This window comes from Camellia sinensis, unplaced genomic scaffold (assembly GCF_055761805.1).
Source record: "Camellia sinensis isolate YWXY unplaced genomic scaffold, ASM5576180v1 Unanchor2, whole genome shotgun sequence".
NCBI lineage: Eukaryota > Viridiplantae > Streptophyta > Magnoliopsida > Ericales > Theaceae > Camellia > Camellia sinensis.
In genome coordinates, this window is record NW_028129079.1 from 21,129,561 (window position 1) to 21,140,455 (window position 10,895).

At 37.7% G+C, this 10,895-nt stretch overlaps 1 protein-coding gene across 1 annotated transcript; it reads left to right on the forward strand.

Moving 5' to 3' along the window:
* The first annotated feature begins 5,234 nt into the window (after positions 1–5,234).
* On the forward strand, positions 5,235–6,458 carry LOC145815476 (uncharacterized). The gene is made up of 3 exons (XM_082912223.1): positions 5,235–5,306; positions 5,447–5,798; positions 6,106–6,458. Exons 1-3 carry the CDS (start codon positions 5,235–5,237, stop codon positions 6,456–6,458), a joined length of 777 nt encoding a protein of 258 aa, XP_082768349.1.
* The last annotated feature ends 4,437 nt before the right edge of the window (positions 6,459–10,895 follow it).

Sequence of the window (10,895 nt, forward strand, 5' to 3'; positions counted from 1 at the left end):
GTAAAATTTTACTGTCATTGTATAAAAAAAATAATTAAAAACAAAACAAATAACACCAAAGTAAAAGTTTACTCTCATTTTATCAAACAAAAACAGAGCACATGCCATAGTAAAATTTTACTCTAATTTTATCAAACAAAAATAGAGCACAAACCAGAGTAAAATTTTCCTCTCATTCTGTCAAGCAAAAACAGAGCACAAACCAGAGTAAAATTTTACTCTCATTCTGTCAAACAAAAACTAGAGCACACACCTGAGTGAACTCGGCAAATCAACAAAAATAAATCAAAAACAAAACCAAAAAACCTAATCAACATACCTGATTGAACTTGAATAATAATTCAAACACGTAATTGAAGCAAAATCTCTAAAACTCCATCAACACTCACAAATCTCGATCGTGTATTGTTGACTAAGGGCGAGATCGTCAGCGGTGAGATCTTAATATTTTGAGATCGTCTTCATCTTCATTGATTTCGCAGATCATCTTGAGCTGAGATTGTTCAAATATATGATATATATATATATAGGAGGGCAATATGGTCAAAATATATATATATATATATATATATATAAATTATAGAATGTCCTTATTGAGTTTGACTTCTCTTGCTCAGGGGCTTTTTGAAAGATAATTAATTGAGTTGTCATTTATTTAAAAAAAAAAAAAACCATAAAAAGGAGGTTTCACCAAAAATCTCTTAAATATATATATGTATATATATTTGGTATAATTGCAATGAAATGTCATTTCTTTAGTCATATTAAAATTTTGATATTCTTTAATTTCTTACGAGTTGGATACTTGAATTTTTAATGAATGTAAATTTGTCTCTTACCAACTTGTACGCTTCTTGGAGACAATTTTTCATGTAATTGGTTATATATAGTAATACTGGACACATGAAAAAAGTGGTACAATGATAGACAATTTGAAAACAATGTCCAGGATAATGTACAAAATCCAAGCAATAACAAAAATGGAGACAACTATAAAAAGAATAATAAAATAATAATGAGACAAAATTGAATCTTTCTAATTAGGGAGGGATGGGGACTAGACGTGTTGTTAGGATCCGGGAAGCCTATCACAATTTCACTTCAATGATATAAACTATTTATGTTATTTGGTGACCTAGTTCTATCCTTTATAATAAATAAAAATAATAATAAAAAATTAAATTAATCAGATAATTAAAACTCATAATTTTATTAAATTTGTCTTCAAAATTATAATAATGAGATAAATCTTAATGCATAGTTGAACAAAATAAACAATTTAGATAATGGGCCCCATGGGGCCTGAAAGGAGAGAAGCATGATGTCCATTCATTGTTTGTCTCTCTCTCCAGTTGTGAGAGCTTCCTCTGCCTATTGGTAGTGAGCAAGGATTTTCTAGAGTGATTTTTCCCTAAAGTTTCCTAGAGTGCTACATTATGTGGTTGAGATTTACTGGTAAGTCACATCAATTTTTCTGATGTAACTTACCAGTAAATCTCAACCACACAATATAACACTCTAGGAAACTTTAGGGAAATTTCACTCTAGAGGATCCTTGGTGATTGGTAGTTGCTAGGGTTCTTCCCTTGGTTCGGTACCTTGTCGGAGGTGCTCGCCCCTTTGGTTGGTTAGGCGTTTGTGTGGGTATAGCTGTAGTTGGAATATGGATTCCTTTAAGCTGTTGGAAGGGACAGACGAGTGTGAAGATGTATCTCACCGATGTTTGGTGGGAAAGGTTTTGGCCCCAAAACTCTTAAACAAGCCAGCAGTGTCCAATATTCTCCTTGGGGCTTGGAAAACCAGAGCGGGGGTCTCCATTACACCGTGGAATGACAATATTTATTTCTTTCAGTTTGAAGATGTTGAGGATCGCCAGAGAGTTCTTAACGAGTCACCTTGGTCTGTCATGGGCAGTCTGCTAGTTCTTCAGACACTCCAACTCGGAAGGGCTACGGCTGAGTTGGAATTTCAATGGAGTCCTTTTTGGGTTCAAGTTCATGGCCTTCGGATTGACAAGATGACGCGAGCTCATGGGGAAGTTATTGGTCATAGAATCGGGCGTTTGGTGGAGGTTGAGACACCTACGACTGGACTCCTTCTCCACCGCAATTTTCTTCGATTGAGAGTGGAGGTTGTTGTCCTCAAACCTTTACTTCAGGGTTTTATTCTCCACCGTAGGGATAACACAAGACTAGTAGGTGATGGGATCAAAGTCTTTTATAAGTATGAGAAATTAACGGAGTTTTGCTATGATTGTGGACGCATCGGTCATGATAATGCTTCCTGTAAATTTGTCTCTAAGGAGGAGGGGTTAAATTCGGAATATGGACTAGAGCTAAGGACTGGCCCAGCGAGAAGTTTAGCTTATCTTTTGGGACAACAGCGGCGATCACTGACGACAAGCCAACCGGTGGGAGACCAGTCGGTGGAGCGGCCCAGAGGGGAGACAGAGGGTGTAGCGCGTGAGCTTGAGCCACCTTATGACACCTTGACTTTTAATGAAATACCACTTAAATATTTATAATTATATATAATTGTGGATGTATGTGAGGATATACTCTTAAATAAATAATAATAAATATATAATTTAATTTGACATTAGCTTATATGGAATTAATTAGGGATTATTATTTAGGATCAAATTAACAAAAATATAAAATTATAATATTAGATGGATCAAATTAAAATTAAAAAAGAAAATAGTAAATAAATAAATAGGCTAAACAAATAAATATAATAAAAATACATATATATCTATAAAAATGATATCCTTGAATTAATGACATATCTGATTATAATTGATTTCATATCAGATTATAATCGATTTGTTAATCTGAGTAATTAAGGACATGTAGTGCTGGAAAAATATATATTAGCCACTTGGGCTCTCAAGACGTAGGAGAGCGTGAGTCACCCAATAGAATGATTATATCATCACTAGGCCTTGTGGGTGTATAAAGGTGGAGTGCAGCTGTAAAACGAATTGAACGGAGGGAAAAGTAAAAGAGAAAGAAAAGAGAATAGAGGAAGTAAAGGAGCAGTGGGAAGTTAACAAAATAGTAACGAAAAAGTAAGACTCAATCTTAAGGTGAGTTATATTATATGTTGAGTTATTATAATGTATTTTATGTATGTTTTGATTTGTCATATTTATTTTATACAAGTTATGTTTTATAAATTATTATAAACTATATTAATATTTCAGTTACGTAGTTTAATTTCGTAACTCTATTTGTTAAAATGAAACCCATGGATATGTTTGTTTATATTTTAAAGAATATTTGACTATAACCTTATAAACAATTATGTTTTGTAAGTACTACCACGGGAGTCCCACGCCTTGAGGGACTTAAATAACCATTGGCCTCTGTTTGGCCACTTTGTGGTCCTCTGTTTGTCATGGATCCATTGACCTATGTTCTGATTGTCACTTCTGTGACCTCTGTTCTGTTCTGTACCGTGGTTATGGATAGTTATTTACATAATTTCTGTATTTTAGTTTCTGCAACCTAAATGATTTATTTACCAAATTAAGTTATGTAACTGTTTTGGCTTAACTAACTATCTATGGTTATTTTGTATTTTCTCTACTCTTGGCATAACATTTCTTACTCTGTTGTGTGCTTATAGCTGTTACCCTTTCAGGTAACGAGATGTAGGGGAAACCCATAACCCCACAAAATGGAACCCGATCACGGACTACTGTTAAACCACTTTTTTTTTTATCTTTTTTTTTGTATCGCTCCCTTTTGTTCTACTCGAGGCCGGCCACTGAATAATAAAATAACTAGAGCCTTGTAAATGTATTTTCTTTTTCTTAAATAGTAAAATGAAGTAAAATTAGTACGATGAAGTAAAATTTTGGTTTACTTATTTTTATTTCTGCTTGCGTAATTTAATTTGCTACAAATAAAATAAGTTAGTAAGTTGCGAGTCTAACCCTAAGCCCTTAGGGTTGGGTCGTAACAAAGGTGGTACCAGAGCAACGGTTCAAAAAAAAATACTATTTTAATTTGATCAGGAAGTTTAAAAAGTTATAAATAAATCTATAAATAAAACTATATAGCTAAGAAAATATAGTAAAATATAAATAAAATAAAATAATAATAAATATTTACCTACAACGTTAGTCTTTCTGTGTAAAATCTCACGTTTATTCTGGTGTTGTAGGAATGTCAGAGATTTATCTCGATGATGCTTTTTGAGATGAGCTCCAGGCTATCAATTTAGATGAAATCTTAGCCGAGCATCCCGCCCCCGCCCCTGCCTCCGCCTCACCTGAGGGTTGGGGAGATTCCGAGGACATAGTCAGGGGATTGCACCCAGGCCTTGCCCGGTTGATTAGTCGGCCAGTTTATATCCAGGTTGATCCTACCGACGTCCCACACTTGTTATGGAGGCATAGCCTTGTCGATACACGCAGACGTTTTCTTGGACCATCTCGCGTCCTTGGCATCACCCCGGGTCATGACCGCCCGCATTATATCATAGGCCCTCTACCCCCAGAGTTTGTGGCCAGAAAGGGGAACGTGTACCCTGAGAATTACATTTTCACCACAGTCCCTAACCCACTAGAGATCATTAATATTCAAAATGTTGACTTTAATAATGACTTGTCATATGTTGAGACACATGGCTGGATTGTCAATCGAGCATTTGTGGGTCACATACGGTCCATTCCTATTTTCACAGTCCAGGTAGCATGGATGTGTTTTGGTGTAGTCCAGTTGGGATGGGAATTTGAGCTTTTTATGCAGCACTATTTTCCATGGTTTTTCGACCCATCTGACCCACCACTCTAGATCTGGGTAGTAGAAAATCTTTTGTATGTTGATCATGATGTGTTCTAATCCCTTTTTGTTGACTTTTGTTTTTGTTTACCGTAGGGATGGGACACTAACATATTCTGACTGATGTAATATGAATTGTAAAATAATGTAAAATTGGCGTTTTATATAAATATAGATTGCGCTACATATTTTATATATATGTTGTGTTAAGAATATAATACCTCGTTTATTACTTTGTAAAATGGCTAATAATGGTAATGAAAGTGAGTCATCCGTCAGTGACACTAAATCGGTGGAAAGAATAATGAAAAGAGCGGTTACTAGCTTTTTGCAATATTTGCAAACTAACGTCAACAATGGGATGCCGGAACGGCGAGAAGAGCCGGCTACCATAAAACAGTTCCAGGATCTGAACTCACTACATTTACCGGCGGCCCAGACCCAATGGTAGCAGACACTTGGGTTAAAGACATGGAAAAGATTTTTCGTGCCCTACCCTGCACCGAGAGGCAAAAGGTAACTTTCGCCACTTTCACTTCAAAGACAATGCCCAGGAATGGTGGCTTCTCACCCTGGCCAAAGAACAAATTACGACTTGGGCAAGATTCTTGGAAGTATTCTACGAAAAATACTTTCCAGATTCATTGCGGGAACAGAAGGCATCTGAATTCATACATCTAAAGCAAGGAACCATGATGGTGGCCAAATATGAGAGCAAGTTCACACAACTCGCTCGGTTTGCAACATATGTCATCCCCACCGAAACTCGAAAAGTAAGAAAATTTGAAGCAGGATTAGATGCTGGAATTAAAGACAGGCTTGAGGTCTTGAAATTGCTAACCTATGCAGAAGTGGTGGACCGGGCATACATAGCAGAAAAGAGAATTAAAGCCTCGTGTTCCGGAGAACCAAGCTACAAGAAACGATTCTGGAAAAGAGATAACAGAAGACTCAGTGTTGCACCTCATAAAAAGGTGAACATGGGCACAACCAGCTCAGGCCACCAAGGTCCTACCAATCCCCGAGGTGGCACTATTCCAAATTGCCCCACTTGTGGGAAGGTTCATTGGGGACAATGCCATCGAGACACGGGAGCATGTTTTAGATGCGGACAGGTCGGCCACTTGCTAAGGGATTGTCCAAAGCTGGTTAATCCTATAGCCAGCCCCTCTGGCCCAGTCAGGAGACCTGCGGGACCTGGAGGAAAAAAAAAAGGACCAAAACCACCAAGGTCGGGATTTCGCCTTAGTACCTGGAAAACCGAAAATTACCAAAGATGTTGTGTCAGGTACACTTTTTGTCTGTGGTCATTTAGCTCATGTCCTCATTGACTCTGGGTCAACTCATTCTTTTATCGCACCACACTTTGCTACCAAATTGGCATCAACACCTGAACCATTGGGATATATATTGTCTGTATCTTTTCCTTCTGGTAAGTTTGCTCGTAGTACAGATGTGTACAAATCCTGTGCTATATTCGTAAAAGGCAAAACCTTAAACGTAGACTTGATTCCCCCCCGCATTGGGAACTTTGATGTGATCATAGGTATGGATTGGCACATAGGTATGGATTGGCTGGCTGCCAACCACGCCTTTATCGATTGTAAAGCCAAAAACGTCTCCCTCAAGTTACCAAACCAACCCGAACTTGTCTTTGATGGGGGCTGAAGTTTCTAACCCTTCCTGTATTATATCCTCCATGGCGGCCCAACGACTTCTAAGAAAGGGTTGTGGTAGTTATATTTGTTATGTGATTGATACACAGAAAGAGGTCCCCACCGTTTGTGACACCCGAATTTTCTTTTGTTAGATTTAAAATTTGCAATAAATAGAACTCAAAATAATAATAATAATAATAATAATAATAATAATAATAATAATAATAATAATAATAATAAATAAATAAATAAATAAATAAATCAATATATAAAAATAAAAATAAATAAATGCATAATTTAGGAAATTAGGAATTTATCAGTTAAATTGTTAAAGAAACAAATTGTGAGACACCACACGTTAAATATTTTAGTAAGTGGTAAGTGAGGTTTTATAGTTTGGTAGTGAGGTTTTTAGACGTGAACCTAACTTATAATTATACGTAATTTTAGGGATCATTATGAATCACCAAAAGAGTGATAACCCTAAAGAATTTTATAAAGCCAAACTAATAACGTGGCAGGAAATAGAAACAACATGGCTGCCATTAGTCCTTGGTGAATGCATGAGTCAAAAGCAAAGCCAAACAGATGGCCTAAATATATAGAAGCCTCTACGTACAGGTGGCATCACCCACAACGGAAACGTGGGGAAGGACATGTCAGTAGATGGCATTGCAACCTTGAGTGACATGCAAGAATTGGGGGCCTATAAATAGTGAAGTCAGTGTAAGCATTAGTGTAAGCAAAGCAAAGAGCTAAAGTTTATAACGTGAAGTTCTAAAGGAAGTAGACCGATCAGATTGATAATAGTTGGGAGTTTGTAGTAGATAAGGCTAAGGATCAATTTTAAGGTGAGTTTTATTATACTTTGAGTTAGTATAATATGTTTTCTACATGTCTTAAGTTATCATAATATATTTTACGAATGTTTTGAGTTATCACAATTCATTTGATATAAATTATGTTTTATGGTTAGGTTAATGTTTCAATTACGTGGATTATTTTCTGAACTCTATTTGCTTATATTAAAACCCATGGATATGCTTGTTTAAATTTTAGAGATTATTTGGCAATGATTTTGTAAACAATTATTTTTTGTAAATACCACCGCGGGAGTCCCATGCCTTGGGAGACTTAAATAACCATAGGCCCCTGTTTGACCACTTTGTGGTCCCGTGTTTGTCATGGATCCATTAACCCCTGTAGTGATTGTCACTTAGTGACCCATGTTCTGTTCTGTTATGTACCGTGGTTATAGTGATTTATTTCAGTTTTTGCCACGTAATTAATTTGTGTATTCAACTCAAATTATGTTAATGTTTTAGTTTAAATAATTATCCATGGCTATTTTGTGCCCCTACACTCACAGTATAATATTTCTCATTCTGCTATGTGCTTATAGCTGTTACCCCTTTCAGGTGACGAGGTTTAGCGGGATCAAGATGGAAAATGAATCGCTGTGTTGTTTTTTTTTAAATCTTTTTTTATTTCTATCTATTTTGTTTTGAACTCTTGTAATATAATAAAGTTCAAATGACTATGTTTTATTCCCTTTTAAATAAGCATTTGGTACCCAATTATTTTATTTAATTTATCCGTTTGCGCTGCGACTACAAAATTATTTGAATTATTTTATTTTTATCTTGTTACGACGCCAAGCCTTTGGGTACCGGGTTTGGGTCGTGACAAAAGTGGTACTGCTCGTAAAGAAAAAGGATGGTACAATGAGGCTATGCATCGATTATCGGGAGCTGAACAAAGTCACCATCAAGAACCGGTACCCTCTACCACGAATTGATGACTTGTTCAATCAACTGCAAGGCGCCCAAGTATTCTCAAAAATTGACTTGCATTCTGGTTACCATCAACTAAAAGTCAAAACAGAAAGCATCGAAAAGATTGCCTTCAGAACTCGTTACGGGCACTATGAGTTTCTCGTCATGCCATTTGGCGTCACAAATGCTCCAGCAGCTTTCATGGACCTCATGAATTGAGTGTTCAAACCTTATCTTGACGAGTTCGTCATTGTCTTCATTGACGACATTCTTATATACTCCAAATCGCCAGAAGATCATGAGCACCACCTGCGAAGAGTTCTACAGACACTGCATGATCACAGGCTTTATGCCAAGTTGAAGAAATGCGAATTTTGGATCACTAGTGTACACTTTCTCGGTCACGTCATTAACAAAGATGGCATCTCAGTTGATCCCCAAAAGGTTGTAGCAATCGTGGATTGGCCACGACCTACTAACGCGTCTGAGATTCGAAGCTTTTTGAGCCTAGCCAACTATTACCGGCGCTTTGTGCAAGATTTCTCGAAGATAGCTTCACCCTTGACCCAACTAACTCAGAAGAACAGGCCCTTTGAATGGACGGACAAGCAGGAATGTTGCTTCCAAGAATTGAAGAACAAACTCGTGAAGGCTCCTATACTAGCACTCCCTGCGGAAGCAGAAGGGTTTGTAATTTATAGCGATGCCTCATACAATGGTTTGGGTTACGTTCTTATGCAAAATGGGAAGATCATTGCTTATGTCTCCCACCAACTAAAGACTCACGAAAGAAACTACCTAACTCATGATCTAGAGTTGGCTGCGGTGATCTTTGCTCTCAAGATCTGGCGTCATTATCTCTACGGTGCAGCCTGTGAGATTTACACTGATCACAAGAGTCTCAAATATCTGTTTACGCAGAAGGAATTGAATATGAGGCAACGACGATGGCTAGAATTTATGAAGGACTATGATATAGAGGTCCATCACCATCCCAGCAAAGCTAACGTAGTAGCAGACGCATTCAAAAAATGACCAAAAGTTTGGCATGTACCCTTATTCCCCGCAAGATCCATGGACTGCTTGCCAACATAATCGTGGAACCCGAGTTGATTGAAGAAATTAGAACCCGCCAATGTGAAGATAAACTTTTGAAGAAAAAGTACGAGGAACAAAGAAGCACGCCCGATCCTGATTTCACGATAAGGAATGGAATGCTAAAATTTCAGAATCGATTTGCGTACCCGACCTTCCAGAACTCAAGAAAAGGATCTTGGCAGAAGCTCATAGCTCGAGATTTGCAATCCACCCTGGCAATACGAAGATGTATCATGATCTGAAGGAACACTTCTGGTGGACAGGAATGAAGAAAGACATAGCAAGCCATGTCTCCAAATGCCTGCATTGTCAACAAGTTAAAGCAGAACATCAGAGATCTGCAGGAATATTGTAACCACTCCCTATTCCTGAATGGAAGTGGGAACACATTACTATGGACTTCGTGGTCGGGCTGCCACAATTAGTCTGTAAGAATGATGCAATATACGTTATCGTGGATCGATTGACGAAGTCGGCGCATTTTCTACCAATCAGAATCATGTACTCTCTTTCTAAGTTCGCCACTCTATACATTAAGGAAATCATTCACTTACATGGCACCCCAGTTTCAATCGTATCCGATAGAGACCCCGGCTTCGTGTCTCATTTCTGGAACAAATTGCAAGAAGCTTTGGGAACCACTCTGAAGTTTAGCACGGCTTATCACCCTCAAACTGATGGACAATCTGAAAGGACGATCCAGACTTTGGAAGATATGTTACGTTTGTGTGTGTTAGACCTCAAAGGTAACTAGGATGATCATCTACCGCTGGTGGAGTTCGCGTATAATAATAGCTACCATGCAAGTATTGGAGTGGCACCGTACGAGGCACTGTATGGAAGGAGATGTCGATCACCTCTGTGTTGGATGAAAGTCGGAGACGGAAAATTATTAGGCCCTAAGATCGTGCAAATAACAAGCGATAAAATCCAACTCATCCAGCAACAAATTCACACTGCTCAGAGTCACCAGAAAAGCTATGCAGATACACGGAGACGAGACTTAGAATTTCAAGTGGGCGATCATGTGTTCCTAAAGACCTCACGAACGAGAGGAGTTATCCGATTTGGAAAACGAGGAAAGTTAAACCCACGTTACATCGGCCCATTCGAGATACTTGAAAGGATTGGTTCTGTGGTATATCGCCTTACTCTTCCACCCGAACTGTCCAATGTGCATAATGTGTTTCACGTTTCGATGCTTCGTCGATATCTTCGAGATCCAGAGCATGTTATCGATCATGAGAACCTAGAAATTCAAGAAGACCTCTCTTATGAGGAGCAACCTGTACAGATTCTTGATCACCGTGACCAGGTCCTCCGAAATAAGACTATACCTCTCGTAAAAGTCTTATGGAGAAACCATCGTGTCGAAGAAGCAACGTGAGAAACTGAAAGCCAAATACCCACACCTCTTCGAAAACCAAGGTACGTCAAGTTTGGGGACAAACTTCTTTTAAGGAGAAGAGAAATGTGACACCCGAATTTTCTTTTGTTAGATTTAAAATTTGCAATAAATAGAACTCAAAAAAAAATAATAATAATAATAAATAAATCAATCAATAAATAAAAAT